Source organism: Pseudorasbora parva, chromosome 2 (assembly GCF_024679245.1).
Source record: "Pseudorasbora parva isolate DD20220531a chromosome 2, ASM2467924v1, whole genome shotgun sequence".
In the NCBI taxonomy this organism is placed as follows: Eukaryota; Metazoa; Chordata; class Actinopteri; order Cypriniformes; family Gobionidae; genus Pseudorasbora; species Pseudorasbora parva.
In genome coordinates this window covers 50,205,783-50,221,553 of record NC_090173.1, presented here as the reverse complement: position 1 = coordinate 50,221,553, position 15,771 = coordinate 50,205,783, and the positions used below count along the sequence as shown (strand labels likewise).

The 15,771-nt window shown below is 39.4% G+C and overlaps 1 protein-coding gene across 1 annotated transcript in view; it reads right to left on the bottom strand.

Annotated features, from left to right (window-relative positions):
- aatka (apoptosis-associated tyrosine kinase a) overlaps window positions 1–15,771 on the bottom strand; it is a 68,515-nt gene extending 52,744 nt beyond the window's left edge. Inside the window, exon 1 of the mRNA XM_067423439.1 lies at window positions 15,057–15,771. Within this exon, the coding sequence (XP_067279540.1) occupies window positions 15,057–15,138 (82 nt within the window). The 5' untranslated portion in view covers window positions 15,139–15,771. The remainder of the gene's footprint in view (window positions 1–15,056) is intronic.

Genomic DNA, 15,771 nt, shown 5'->3' with positions numbered 1-15,771 from the left:
AAACTTTCTTAGTTTTTTTATTTAAATACTTATATATTTCATTTTATATATATATATATATATATATATATATATATATATATATATATATATATATATATATAAAATGTATTTTTTTTTTTTTTTTTTTTTTTTTACTTTCTATCAATCATCAAAACAGTTTTATAGTTTTAGTTGATAATAACAGCACTGTTCTAGATAGGGAACATTATTCAACACCCTGCTGAAAAATCTAGCATTGCTGGTCACCAGCTTAAGGTTTATTTTGCATGCTGGGACCTATGGGATGCTGGTTGTCCAGATTTGCTTGAGAACAGCAGGATTAAACCAGTCTGGACCAACATTGAATACATGCAGGTCTATGCTGGACTTTTTAGCAGGTCAGGCAGTGTTGTTTGGTATCATCTGGACGCACAGCACATCTTGTCCCTCTCTCGCTCTAAAAAGCAAGATCCAGCTCCATTTGCTTCAGTGGATAAGCCGAAATCAGTAGGAATCAGAGGATGAACAATGAGCTCTGGAACGTTAATGGAGGTAGTCGTTCAGCTCCACGACAGTGTTGACCTTTACACAATGATATAGAGCAGAGTGTATCTAAGACAACAGGGGACAAAAGAGGGACAAGTGGCATTTAGGGGAAATTATTGGGCCTAGTATGGGGTGAGATTAGACTGGACGTAGTGTCCGTGACGTCACCCATAGGATTCTGAAGAGCAGTTCTGAAGCGTAAAGTAGACGGGCTGGCCTTCGCCATCTTGGCAGCGCATCATTGGATAACACTCCTAGATAACAGAAAATGGGCAAAGAGGCGGGACGTGGGCGGAGCTTAGGTGACAATGACTTACAGAGAGCAGACAGATGGCTATCCACCTGTCACTCAAAGTGGCCACACCCTTAATTGTGCAGAACTTCAAGGCTTTATATAACGTAAACGAATGAGTTATAAAAATATTTACCCCCCTCACAGTTTTCATGAAGGACGAAATTAGCCGTATAGACTAAAACCACAATTTGTACCAGGCTGTAAACGTGTTTTTTCCTGCTGTAAAGTTGAGCATTATAACACGGGGCTCAGTGAGATTCTGCTCCCTTCTGGAGCCTGTCTCTAGTGGCCGGTCGATTGCAGTTTAAGTCACTTCCGTATTAGCTTCAACAGAAACTAGGGGATGTTGCCGCTTGGGTGAGATGCATTGGGGGATTCACATTTGTAGCAGTTTGGCCTTCTTGGACATCAAAGGAACATCAAGGTTTCTGGCTCGGTTGTGAAACGTAGCGATCTGCCTACACAGGCATCATGACCATGCTCCCAATGCAAAAGGTGATCCGACCGATAGTTGGCATACACTCTCAGGAAAACAAAGGGTACAAAAGCTGTAACTGGGTGCCCTTTAAAAAGGAACACCTTTGTACCTTATTTACCTCTGAAGCGTACATATAAGCACCTTAAATGTGCATTATCTAAATGGTATACAAGTACCTTTTGAATGGGTATTTTTTGAGCAGTGATATTTATATAATGCAATGCCAGAAATGCATTCAGTTACAAATAGTGTAGTACGCTCCGCTCCATTAAGCACACTTTACCATGTTTGCACAGAACGTATGAAAAAGTATACAGACTGCAGGAGGGCCTTATCGTCACCTATTAAGGAATACACACAAACTCAAAATATTCTTATCATTAAACAGTCAATGCTCAAGAAGAACTGATGCTGCCTTCTGTCAACCACTGAGTGAGTCCACAAACCCCACCGAGAGAGAGAGAGAGAGAGAGAGAGAGAGAGAGAGAGAGAGAGAGAGGGGGGGGGGGGGGAGAGAGAGAGAGAGAGAGAGAGAGAGAGAGAGAGAGAGAGAGAGAGAGAGAGAGAGAGAGAGAGAGAGAGAGAGAGAGACAGAGACATATTGCCAAAATACTATTGGGTGTTGAAGCAGCTGAGGGAACGAAGACATTGAACCACGTGGTGATTTGGGCAAGGAATGTTTCTTTGTGAAGGTTGAATGAGGGTTGAGGGTAAACAGTAAGTGGATTTTTCCATGTAAAGCACCGCACCACAAGTTCAGAACAGATGGCAACCCATGGTTTCCCCAACCACAGTAATCAGCGTGGCTGTGATGAGTGATGGGGTGCGAGCAATCATTAATGCCCCGTCTCAGAAGCTTTGTTTCTGGAGCTGTTTACATCTACATTCAAACTGAAAATATATCAAATGCAAAGACACAGCTAGGTCCAAATCAAGTGTATAGTAGTGACCTACTATGCTGTCTAGCGTCTAGGCTGCTATCTTCGAAGGTAAATTGAACCTGTGTCATCACCCAAACAGCATGCATAATGTGAACTATGTTAACTCTAATGTGTTTTAGCAATTCTTAATGCTTACAAAAATCTTTTGTTGGGTTGTCTTCATCCTTGGATAATTCATAATTAATTACTCAAAGTCGTTTATTTTTAGTGCATGGTATCTGCTTTGCCGTTTAGTGCATTGCCGTTTAGTGTGCATGTGTGTGTGGACACATATTCAGGAAGGAGGCAGGCATTGTTTTTTTTGCAAGCATTCCTTCCCTGGAACAATGTGTGACAGTGATAAGAAAACAACATCCAAAGATAAAAAAAACATTTCAAACTAATTTAAAACTGAAACATTTGTACAACTACTGACACATATCCACACACACACAAACACACACACAGTTAAATATGCTTAAACCATTTGCCATCATAAATGAAGAAATGCGCACAAATAATTATCTTCTGGAAGCCAAACATACAAAAAACATGGCAAATCCTTGCCACAGATATGACAATCTAACATTGAATAAGAACATAACGTCTCTTCCTCCCGCACGGCCATCTCGCTCCTGCAGCTGCCTGCTCACACGCTTTCCTGTGTATTTCCTCATTTTGACTAATGACACTTCTTCTCTCTCGCACAACAACGTGGAGATCCTCAGTGCACTACTGAAGCTCATCATATTAAGACTCTTGTTTTCTTAAGTTTTATAAAAATGATTACGTGGTAAAGTAAATACTACAGAAAAAACAAATGCAATTTCTACATGAAAAAGTTAGTTCAGGCAAGAATTACAACAACAACAACAACAAAAATCACTTTTATATTAGTACTCAATTCAAGCTTGTAGAAATTAAAACGTAAATATCAATGTTTGACCTTTGATAGCCTTGTTGGTGTGCATTTTACACAAAGATTGGTGTGCCAGTTCCCATGCAAAAACATCCGCAATCCCTTCCAACGTGCTGTTTATCAATGGTCTAATTTATGTATTTATTTATTTTAATTTTGGCTCACGCTTGCCACATTTTTTTAAATTTATATTTGAATTGGCTATTGTTCATCGTACATACATGATAACAGGTCAAACTGGTAAGAAATGCATCTATAGTTTAGTCTATACCTGACATAGGTCTAAAAGTCAGCATAAAACGGAAGTTGCGATAGTGTTTTCAATCCTATTGTGATATATATCTGAGTGAAACGGCTTCTAGAAAAGAAAAGAAAAGTAAGGCAGGACTTGATTTTGTCCATGGGGAATTGATTGAATGGTTGTGGCTTGCTATTAGCCTGACGTGGTTATCCTCAATTCTAGTCAGAATATGAGTCTGAAACTGCTTCATTGGGCTGTGATTATGGGGCGTGTTTCAACCCAACCAGGAAAGACCTCAATTGGATAGACCTACAACCAATCAGAGCAACGGAGCGACATCAACAGAGCTCAACTGCACTGTGTTGCCAAGTCTGCATTTTTTCCCGCGGAGTTGAAGCGACTATTATGTGATGTATAGACCCATGAGTGCGAATTCTAGCAGGCAACCTTGCCAAAATAACACACATTTTACCCCCAAATGCCATTTTTTCCCCGGAGAACCCCCCGAGAAGCTATTGTTTAGGGCTAGTAGTTGGCAGGTTTTGTTGTAAAAACTTGGCAAACCTGTCTGCACACACGCTGAAATAAATCTGAAATAATCTTTGCTGGTGTTGTAAAAAAATAAAATAATTTAATAATACACAGAGTACTTACCCAACATGATCATCATTTCTGAGAGAAATTGTGAAGGTGAATGCATCAAACAAGCTCTCTGTTTAGGATTCGAACAAATATAATCCAAGCCCCTTTGATGACGTGATGATTACGTTACTGTTGATCATCTGTACGTCATCGTCTAAAGCCCGCCCTGATGATTTCATTGGTCCGAACAGTTTCTGTTCGGAGCTATTGGTCGATATGGTGTGAGTGACAGGTTGCCCCGCCCTCACACCAGTAAACACATCATCAGAGAAGAGATGGCAAGAGGGAGGGGAAGTTACTTTGATTAAAAAATTGTGAGGGACATGATTTTTTTTTTCTTTTTAATCCATAAAAACAAAAAAAACAAGAATTGTCTGTTTTGATTTCATGCACTGTAAAAAAAAATATTTAAAAAATTTTGATTTAACTTTAAAAAAGTAAGTTAACTGTTTGCCTTCACATTTTGAGTTCACTGAAATAAAAAATTTGAGTTGATACAACAAAAGAGATTGGTTTAATAAATAAAACCTCAAAAAAAAATTATCTGAATCACATTAATTATCTCCGTTGAGATAAAAGTTGTGATGAACTTTAAAAGAAAGAAAATATTTGTTTAAAGTGTGGCGACTTGTCCATACTAAAAGAATGACGACGATGGTGCTTTTTCTGGAAAGACTGGAAAAACTAAAAAGGTTGACAAGTGTTTTGTAGTGTGTACTGAAAGACTGATTCTGTTTCTTCTGAAGTACTACAACAAATTTACCTTAACTACCCTCGTCTGTTATTCGATTTCACACCTACAGTGTACCTGATCGGACCGTGGGCGTTTCATTTGGTCTTGTTCTGAATCTTCCCACATCCTCTCAAAGACATCAACACACTGCAGTCTTTTTCTAGGCCGCCTCACATGGCAAGCAGCACTCAACCAGACGAGGTCAGGAAGAGGTGGTGCATTAAATACTGCATGAACTCATCTGTCGAGTGTATTCCACTATGTGTGTGTGTGTGTGTTTGGGAAACGAGGCACCGCAATATGTGCAAAAGCCCATCTTCTACAGATGGATGAGGTTAAAATAAGTATATTAAATGTATCCAATAAGCATATTCAAATGCAATGCACTAGGTCTGGGAATATTACTCTCTTCTTATATATATATGCAAATTACTGCTTAGTGGAGTAAAACAAATCTTAACAGAAATGGAATTTGAAAGGGTGTGCAAGTCGGATTAAAATCTGCAAGTGTTGTTGTTTTATTAGTGCCTCAGGGTTTGTGTTCCTTGGCGTAAAACTGTTCGGCACTGTGAGAAAACAATATCTGCATTAGCCAGAAGGACAGCAAAGGCAAAATCCTGCACCACTCAAGAGTGTTGTCTGTATTTTCCTCCAGATATCATCTCAATTTTACTTCACATGAATTAATTCTGAAACACAGATTTATGGCTTGATAGGGGAACTTCAAAAGATAACACTGAAGAGGCTTTGTACTTCAGGAAATGGTTGTAAATCTATTGATTTTATTCATGGTTCTGAAGAGGCCTGAAATGTAGCATTGGGCTTTTGAATTGTACTCATTAAACTCGGAACTAGCAATTCACCATGTTTTTCAATATAAATCTCGCATTTAGACGTGGCCCTGTCCATGGTGCTGATTCTGTGCACAGGTACACAATCCAAACACCTTCCGTCGCCATTTTACTGAAGACATGCACATGTATTTCTTTAGCAAAGCAACAGAAGATGTAGACTCACACCATTAATAATAGGTCTATCAACTCATTATTGATTTGTGGACAAAAGCCGCATGTTCACAGCAGAGAACACTCAAACCTAAATTTCATCACACAAAAGAGAACAAAATATATAGAAGAAATCAGCAGCATTTAGTTCCAGCATCCATCTTAAACTTGAAATGTATCGGCAATCGTTATTACATACACACGATTATATGGGTCGCAAAAATATAAAACCTTCTTGATATTAGAATAAAGCACATTTCATTACCTTTTGGAGCTTGTAAGGGTTCAGTTTGAGCAGATGTTTTCTACCATCATCACGGTCTTCATCAGAGCTCATTTCCCAGTACATTCAGCATCTGCCTCATCATTTTCAAAACTATCATTTTCCACATCAGTATTTTGATCTCTGACAGCTTCTTCATCAGATCCACCATCAGTGACAGTGACAGTAATATCTGATTGTGTTCAGTTCTCGCTCTGCCGTAAATCTCTGAGCCATTTCAGCTTTTGCTGATGATTCTTCCTATTCTTTTGTTTCCTGCCTGCGGTGACTGTGAGTGAAACGCACTTCATCATTGTGTATCAGACATTGCCATCTCGTGGAATAACGGTGGATTGCGCTTGCTGGTCTCATTGGCAAAACGTACCTGTGGCAACGCGTTTGCAAACTACAAAATACGTACCAATACGAACATATCACTGCAGTTTCCAAAAGAAATGAACACTAGAGGCAGTAAAACAGCAATCTTTTTTTTTTTTTTTTTACCATAGTCCATGTAAACGAATACATTTTGGAGTTTGCGTCACTTAACCAGCTCCATATGTTTGGCTTTACTGACATACCAAATTTGCTTGATAGCTCATCTGGTAGAGATTTGTACTTGCAATGCTGAAAGCTCGGGTACAAATCCCATAAAAAATGAAGTTCAAAGACAAGCTAAAATGGCATGGATACAAATTTATTTGTCCCATTTGCTTCTGTTAACACTATCGGGTAGGTTTAGGGTTTGGTGTGTATGTTAAAAAAACAACGTAACAAAACATTCCAGATTCACCCACATATTTTGCGGGGGAAAAAACTAAGATTTAAGCACCACTCAGCGGACATTTCACTTTGAAACTGACATGATATGTATGTATTGGTACGTATTAGTGCTGCAACGACGCGTCGACGTCATCGATTACGTAGACTACAAAAATACGTCGACATGCGTGAAATGCGTCGACGCGTCACACTGTTTGTTTACATCTCGCGTAATGGCATACAGGGAATGGAGAAAGTTGCATTCTATCACAAAAACAGAGACCACTGTTATCAAAAGTATGGGAATACTTTAAACAGAGGACAAATAAAATGGCCCCTTGTTCCCTTTGCAAAACCGATATGGTGTACCACGGCAGCACAACTGCGATGCGCGAGCACCTCAGAGAAAAACATCTCTGCGCTCTCCGGTGTTACGGTTTAACTGGTTTCCGTGTGATCTGGTGACTAACTTCCTGGTTCAGGTCGGATATTCTTGTGCTTGCGGCATTCTGAAAAGTTGAGATGAACTTGATGCGGTGCGGACGCGCCTGGAAAAAATGAGCGCGTCGCTTTCATTATGAGAGCGCTTATCGCGCGCCTACATTGGAAATAAGGAACTTGAGCGCGCAAAAGACGTGATATGTGAACGGCCCCTTAAAAGACAGCGCTCCGCGAGACAACAGTCACAAACCACCGAGCTACCCTGAATCAGCTCCAGATCTCTGGAAACCATGCTAAACCATAGCATAACCCTGACTACATTTTATGGTTTGTGATGCTAAAGAACATTTCATGACGTCTCAGACAACTGTAAATGTATGGCTACTGTGGTTTAATTATAAACGCTATCATAAACTCATATTTACCATAGTAAAATAATTTTCTTTGCCTCTTTATTATTTTATACTGTAAAAACTTCAATCACATTGATTGAAAATGAATAAAGGTTGAAATATTATATTAGAAGTTGTACTTATATTTTTTTTGTAAAGTTATCCAAAGGATTCATGAGCTAATTACAAAAAAGAACATTAGATTAATTATTTATTTTAATAAAAATAATCGTTAGATTAGTCGACAGAAAAAATAATCATTAGTTGCAGCTTTAGTACGTATTTTGGGGTTTGCCAAAACGTTGCCACAGGTGTTTTTCCAATGAGACCAGGCTGACTTGTTCAGACATCAAAAGCCCCTTTCACAGTCTTTACTGGCAAACTACCGGTAAGAGATCATGTGTAAAAAAAAAAAAAAAAAACATTTCATTACCAGTAAATCAGTTCCAGCAATTTACCAGTAAAGAAAGTCAACATTGTAATGTGCGCTGTGTGAAAGTGGAATGAAGATTACCGGTATAAGCGTACGAAGTCAGAACGCGCTGACGTAAGAAGCCTTTGGGCCAATCATAAGTTCTTATAGAGATGACATGATTACTCCACGCTGTTTACAGTAAGCTTTTTAATGGTTTTCTATGTAAATATGTGCTAAATGATCATCTTTGCCCGTTCCGCCACACGTCACGCTCTTCTTTTTACATTCATCAGCGCTGGGGGCTCTGCACTTGGACCCTTACGCAAGTGTCGTGTTTTTAAGAGCAAAACCATGTTTTGGTTGATCATCCCCTGGTGCCTTTCGCTCAGATGTCAAAACATTTTGTCAAATTCAACAGATAGGGAAACTTAAGCGCGTCTCCTCATGCGGTTGTATGAAGACGGCATTTAAAGATCATTAGAGATGAGTTAAAAAATGACAAGGAGGAGGGTAATGAATCCCGGGTCACTAAAGACCCGAAGTATGCGTTTCATGGTTAAAAAAAGAAAAATTCACATTGAATGAGCAACGGTTGAAGTCATTGACTGCCCATTCTATATTAATGCCCTTTCATAAGTCGCTGGGTTGCTTGTTTAGTTGCTTGCAGAGTTGCTTATTTACACTATATTTACCACAAACTGCCCGCAGTTAATAATTAACTGCATTATATGTTGGAATCATTTATTTTGATTATTACAAATGATATTTTAACGAATTATTTCATACTACATATTTCACTCCACATAAGTTCAATTTTCCCAACACAACCGCCATTCAGGTGTGCTTGGAAACTGGGATCAGAGAATGTCTGGGATAAATCAGACTTACAGACAACTGGAGTAAACAGTCACAACCACAGGCAGGCCTTGAAGTATTGAGCAATCCCCCTCTAACAGTGTCTGAGGATTCAGTTGTTGTGACCGGAGAGCAGTAAAGCCCCGTTCACAGACAGTTCCAGGCCAACCACATCCACGACACATGTGGCTTTATAGGCTGCATGAATAGAGCCTGGCTTTGAGAAACCAGCATTGTAAATAACCATCAGAATGCAGCATGCCTACAAATTCTGACAAAAGCAAGAAGCCTCACCCCAACATACCAACACTGAATGCTTTGATGTGGTTCAGCAACAACCCTAAACATAGGGATGGGAACGGTGAGGAATGTGAAGATTCTGGTTCAAATTCCACATAATTCTGCTTCTATGTTAAAGTGTTTTTTTTGTTGTTGTTTTCTAACACTATTTCAGAAAACCCAGTTATGACTATTTTTATCTAATAATAAGCTGATTTTACACAACCATTCAAAAGTTTGAGGTCAAAACCTCTTATTTGTTTGATCAAAAATACAGTAAAAAAAAAAAGTAATATTGATAAAAATGTATTACAATTTAAAATAGTGGTTTTCTATTTGATTATATGTTTTTTTTTTTTTTATCAGGTCTCCAATTGAACATTTTCAAGTAACTTATCACATCTAAATTTTTCAGTTGGTCAAATTGAATGTCTGTGACTTAAATTGCATCAAAATGTGATCAGAAAATTTTCAATTGGAGAATATTTTTATTTTTTATTTTTTACAGTGTAGTGTAAGTCAGTCTCACAAGCTTTAATACGGTAATGGTAAAAGTTAATGACGCAAGGTTCAGAGAGCAATCGCTCCAACCAGTTAAGTGAGGGATTGAATCATTACAATCAATCAAACTAAAGGCACACGAATTGGTGATGGATTTTTAATCTTTTTTATTATTCTTTTTTTTATTTTAAATCAGCTCATTATTCTTTTGTAAATTGGACTACAGTAGTAACTAGCAATGCATTAAAATTATGTGCTGTACTGCAAAGCACAGCGATTTTCAATTTCACTGTATGGCAGAGCACTTTCCAACACAGCTTTGGCTCTGACATGTTCTGATATTTTTAAAAGATGGAATCGGTTCTTATCGATTAGACTAATACAGTCCTAACCTTAAAAACAGCACTTGACTTTCAAACTTATGTAATGTGATGAAGCAAACTGCCATGAACCATTGCAATCCAGATGACTTTGCCATGTCCTTCTATATGTCCAAGATACTGAGGGCGGGAGACTGATTGGTCTCCTGCCGCACGCCACACCATCCACTGCCACTGAAACATTGATTCTCAATCCCATTACTTGGCCAGTCAGAGTAACAGATTGCTGCTGACTCCAGCCTGTTAGAGCATGTATATCACCCAAGCAGCGTACAGTCACCCTAAATATGTCCTCATAAAGCAAAAGGGAATCTTTATAGGCATAAGACTGGAATACACTACACGACTTTCACAATCTAATAGGGATGGGACGATACACTTAAACTCACGATACGATGCACCTCGATATGCCAGGGTTACGATACGGTACGTCACGATACGATATCAAATTTTATTTTTATTTTTTTCAAATCTGTGATTTTTTTTTACCACCAAAGTAATGTACTTAAACGAAAGGTAGGATTTTTCTCTTTTTTTGCATTTTGGTTCTATGTTGTTTTAAAAAAAAGGAGAATTTTTAGAAGTCCGCGACCACATCTTAAACAGGGGTGCCAATAATTGTGGAGGGCACTGTAGGGATGTCAACCGATTAAAATATTGAATAGCGATTAACTGCATGATTGTCATGAGTTAACTCTATTTTAAATCGCACCTTTTTAGCAATTGTAAATGTATCTTAAATTAAGTTTAAATTAAGTTTTTAATACTCTAATCAACATAGGTATGGGCAAATATGCATGCTTTATGCAAATGTACATTTATTATTAGTGAAACCATACTTATTCAATAATAATCAATACAGCATGAAGATTAGACGTATCAAAGGTCATAGATATGTTTATCTAAGAAATTGTTCTCTTAAGCCTAAACTTAAAAATAATGAGTAAGTAACTGTTAGTGATTTCTCTCATTTTAAGAATATAAAGGGAATTTTTACACTGGCAGTTTAATTCAGAACAGGGCAAAGTTCGTTTGAAAAATTGTAAATGTGTACCAGTGAGCGAACCAGAACCACACCATACCTGGAGGAGGTCCATATTACACGAGGAGGAATATAGTGCGGCCCCTTTAAGAGATCCGCATTTCCTGTTGAACTGCCGGTATTTTGCGTGTGCGCGCCGAACTGGGCCGCGATTCACGTGGACAGTGTGAAGAACACGGACTCGGGAGCGCGCTTGTTCAGGAAAGTAACCTGTGCATTCGTTTTAGCCGATTGTAATGTATTTAGTTCAATAAAACAGGTGTACTGTAAGCCGTGATGGTGTTAATGATTTACCTCAGACATGAGAGAGTGAGCTGCAGTGCATAGCGCTCAGACTGCAGGGAATGTGCTCAGTGAAAAAACGCCCTTTTCTTTCTGGAGTCTAATAAAAGTTAAACAGAAAATATGGTAGTTTATGTAGGCAATAACTGCATTTTTGGTTTAGAATATTAATGCTAATGTCAACCCTTTTCTTTCCCTATTAATGTTTGCTGCTGCACCCCACCCTCATTCTACGCAAATCATGCAGCAGTGCCATCTATCTTTATTTCGCGATACATTTTTTTCGACCTCGATGCGTTTCGTCACGTTTTGTATCGCGATATTTTGTCAAACGATATTTCGTCCCATCCCTACAATCTAAGCCGTTCTTAAAATGCAAGGCATCATAAACTTGACAACTTTGTAAAAGGTAACACACCATACACTAAATGACTGAGGATAGCATAAATTTGTTCTGAACAAAGCAAACTCACACATATGAAAACAATATGGGCTATTTGAACCTATTTTAAAGGTCTGAAGCTCATGGAAGCGCACTTATTGCGTGTCCGAATCCACTTTTGCTAGTTTAATGACTGAAAAAATGGTTGGTGTGCCAAGCGCATGGTCCAAAAGTGTTGTCCCTGGTCCCTTAATGAGTCATGGGTGTGTTTTGGACATAACGTGCAACAAACCAATCAAAGTCATCTCCCATTCCCTTTAAAAGCCAGTTGTGCTCGCACCATGGCGGATCCACTATTTACATGGAGGAATTTGCGAGCGGAAAGACTGAGCGCTTCTCCAGAGAGGACTTCTTTTATTTTTTATATTTAAAAAGGTGTGTGTGCTGCTGTCCGTCCCTGTGTGTGTAATAAGTGTACATGCATTGTGCACCCACCTATAGGCGCATGTTATTAACACGCCCTTTAAATAACCCAAAAAATACTGCACTATTGACTTTAGACCAGGTTTGTGCTAGTCAATGGTGTAGTTGGTTTCAGTTCCTCATAATAGCAATGTGCCAACAATGCACCTGAACACACTTCATTTTCCGACCAGCATGACCATGGGTGAACAGATAGGTGCGAATGCATTTACTATTTAAACAACGGACGTGGAAATGATAACGTCATTGGAAGCTGGCAGAAAACTCTTATGTCGCACCTGGTGTCGCATTGCGCCAGGTGTATTACAGGACCCTGAGTGTTTTAAAATGGGCTCAAACGTTTAAAATCAGTCTGAAAATTTCGTCTGAAGTCTCAGAGTTTGTCCCAAGCAAAAATAGGATTTTCTGTGAAATCTGTCAACTCTGCAGACTGAATCTGACTTTCTGCAACTGATGTCGACTCAATCAGATTGTAAATAAGCGAAAAACCTGGATTCGTTAAGTTTATTCCAATGACCAATGGCCTTCCTGTACTGCTATCATCTCAAACCAGGGTGGACTGTTGTAAATCAAATATGGAAACTCATATCCTCAATTAGTTCTGATTTACTTTCATTACACACACAAAAGATTCTGGAAATTCTGTTAAGTTAGTGGAAGTTCCCTCAGAAAGCAGGAATGCAAGAGTGCAATTGAATCAAGCACAGGACTGTGCGCCGGTCAAGGCGTCTTTTCAGCCGTAATTCCTCGGCCGTGATTGGGAGTGTCAGTCCGTGGCCCTCATATCGCCCAATCTGATTACAGCGGTGAGCGTTTCATAATTGTATGGGTCACACGTTAGATTACGGTCTAATTCTCACTATTAACTAACCATTAACTACAACTTTTGCCTCAATAAACTCCTAATTACTGCATATTTGTAGTTATTAAGGAAGTGGTGAAATGTAGTTAATTATTGGGTAGGATTACAATAGGATTAAGAGATGTAGTATATGATCATGCATACTAATAGCACTAATTTATATAAGTACGTAGTAATATGCATGCTAACTGGACCCTTAAGGGGTAAGTTTACCCCAAAATTAAAATGTGGTCATTAATAACCCCATAGACAGTCATTTAATTACCACTTTCAAGGCCCAAAAAATATAGTAAAGACATTTCTAAAATAGTCCATGTCTTTACAACCTCTTTGGGCCTTAAAATGGTAATTAAATTGCTGTCTATGGAGGGGTCTGAGAGCTCTCAGATTTCTCCAAAAATATCTTAAAGAGGTCCAATAATGCCCCTTTTTAAAAGAGAAGTCTATAAGACTTATAAGAAAATAAGTCTCTGATGTCCCCAGTCTCTGATGCATGTAAAGTTTTAGCTCAAAACACCCTACAGATATGTTTATAGCATGTTAAAATTGTGACTTTTTTAACCGTATTTTTGTGTGTCCCTTTAAATGCAAATGAGCTGCTGCTCCCAGCCCCCTTTCTAGAAGAGGGTGGAGCTTCAAGAGCTCGCATTGGCAGCTCCAATTACCTTACGCAGACACACTGGCTGGATCTGAAATCGCCCCCAATACCCCAATACCAAAAAAGAGCATGATCATTCGAATATACTCGATGTCACTAACCCGTGAAGAAGCTTGTTGTCGTTAGTCTACCTTAAAAGAAAATATCTCCCTTAACTTTGCAACATTACACACTAACTAATGTATTTTTTTTTTATCAACCCTTTCATTTGTATTCCGAAGTCTTGCGGTTTTTGAACAAACCCTTCAACTAAAGTGTTACCATAGTTTGTTACAACATCGCAATCAGTGAGCCATTCAACAGCTGATCTGCATGCGAAGTAGATACCACGGACACACAGTGAAAACCAAGAGCGATCAAGAATAAAACAGCAAAGGAAGCCGACTCCCTCCCTCCGCACATTCAGTTGAACAGTAGCTGATTCATTAGTATGCTGCAAGTCACTTCGGCCAGGGTCACTTTTGGCTTCGTTTACGGCACTACCTATTGCACTCCTCACCTATGTTAGATATTAAAATCACGCCGCTCTGCTTTTTAATGTCCCAGCACACCCGCAGGTGCATCACATGCCGTATACGTTGCTCCTAATGAACGGTGTGATCAGACTGCAGACATTCAGCCAAGTCTCCCCACTGCGCTCTGCTCGGCTGGGTCTCTCTCTCTCTCACCGGGCATGCATGCAGAGCAGGCTTTAAGCCGCTTGATTCCTCATTATGTTGAAGCAGACGCCACAAAAGCAGTGTGCACGTGAATCTCAGTGTCAGAGGTCGGCCTTCAACCACAAACCCTCACAGTCGCTGAGACACCACAGGCTGCTGACTTCTCGAGGAAGTAAACAGCAGTGCTCAGATATGTCAAACACACAGACGTTATGCAACGGAACTGCCTTGGGAACACAGGACACACAAGAAGAGGAACACACCAGATCTGGCTGATGAATGCCAAGTCAGCTGTCTGTCTGACTGCAAATGTGCAAAACATAGGCTAATGCATGGATGTGCGAGTGCACACACGTGCAGGTTAAAGAAGGCATTATTCACAAATAAAATATTGTGTATGTATACATGTAGCATGCATCAAAATTATATAAAAAAATAGAAAACGGCTGAAAAGTATTCAAGCATGAACAGAAATATGAGGCAATTTCTAATAAAAATGTGTACACAATATGTAGATTTTGTTTACCTGGCTATTTCATCAAGACAAATAAAAAGTCGATATTGTTTCACATCATTGGTGGGGTCTATATCAGCGAGTGTTTAATGAATAATACGGTTGAATATGTCGTGTTTTTACTCACCTGGGTCGAAATGCGAACTGAAGGCAAAACTGGGATTAAATAAAACCGAGGACATGACCACGACAAATTCCGACGCTCTCATCCTTCTTTTAAGGCTTCAGATTTACTGCAGGGCACCGCGAATGTACAGTAAATAAAGACAAAATCGCTTCATTAAAGAAAATTTGGCATGACGGTGCTCCGTTGCATCGTGAAACACGGCGTCATCTCTGCCTCACAGTCACTTCAGATGCGTCGGGTTAAGAAACAGATGCGGGGAAACATATCAGCTCGTCTCTGTTCTGCGTTTGGCGCGTTTCAGTATAAACAGCGCGGTGTCTCCTCGTCCATCAGGCTGTTTGCTGAAGGCTCCTCGGGGCAGACCATCTATTAGCGTCGCTTTTTCTCCATGTGCAGGCTATGCACCAAGATTTTGGTGTCTGGCAGTTGTCCAGTATCATTCCTGCAAATGTTTTGCTCTGCCTGCAGCTGTGCCCTTCAGACACGCAGTGTTTAATTTTACATGTGTACAGCCTACTTAGAGCTCTGGTCAGTTTATGTCGGTGCGTGTATGATGGAGTGTGTAAAAGAAGATTATTAATGCTGCAGCGGCAGTGACAGACAGCAGAGCGCGAGCGAGCGTCGTCATACACCAGCACTGTGACGGATTTGGTCAGGGGAGAAAAGAAAAAAAAACAGTCGGTGTTTAAAAAATCTTATCTATCGGAAGTTAGAA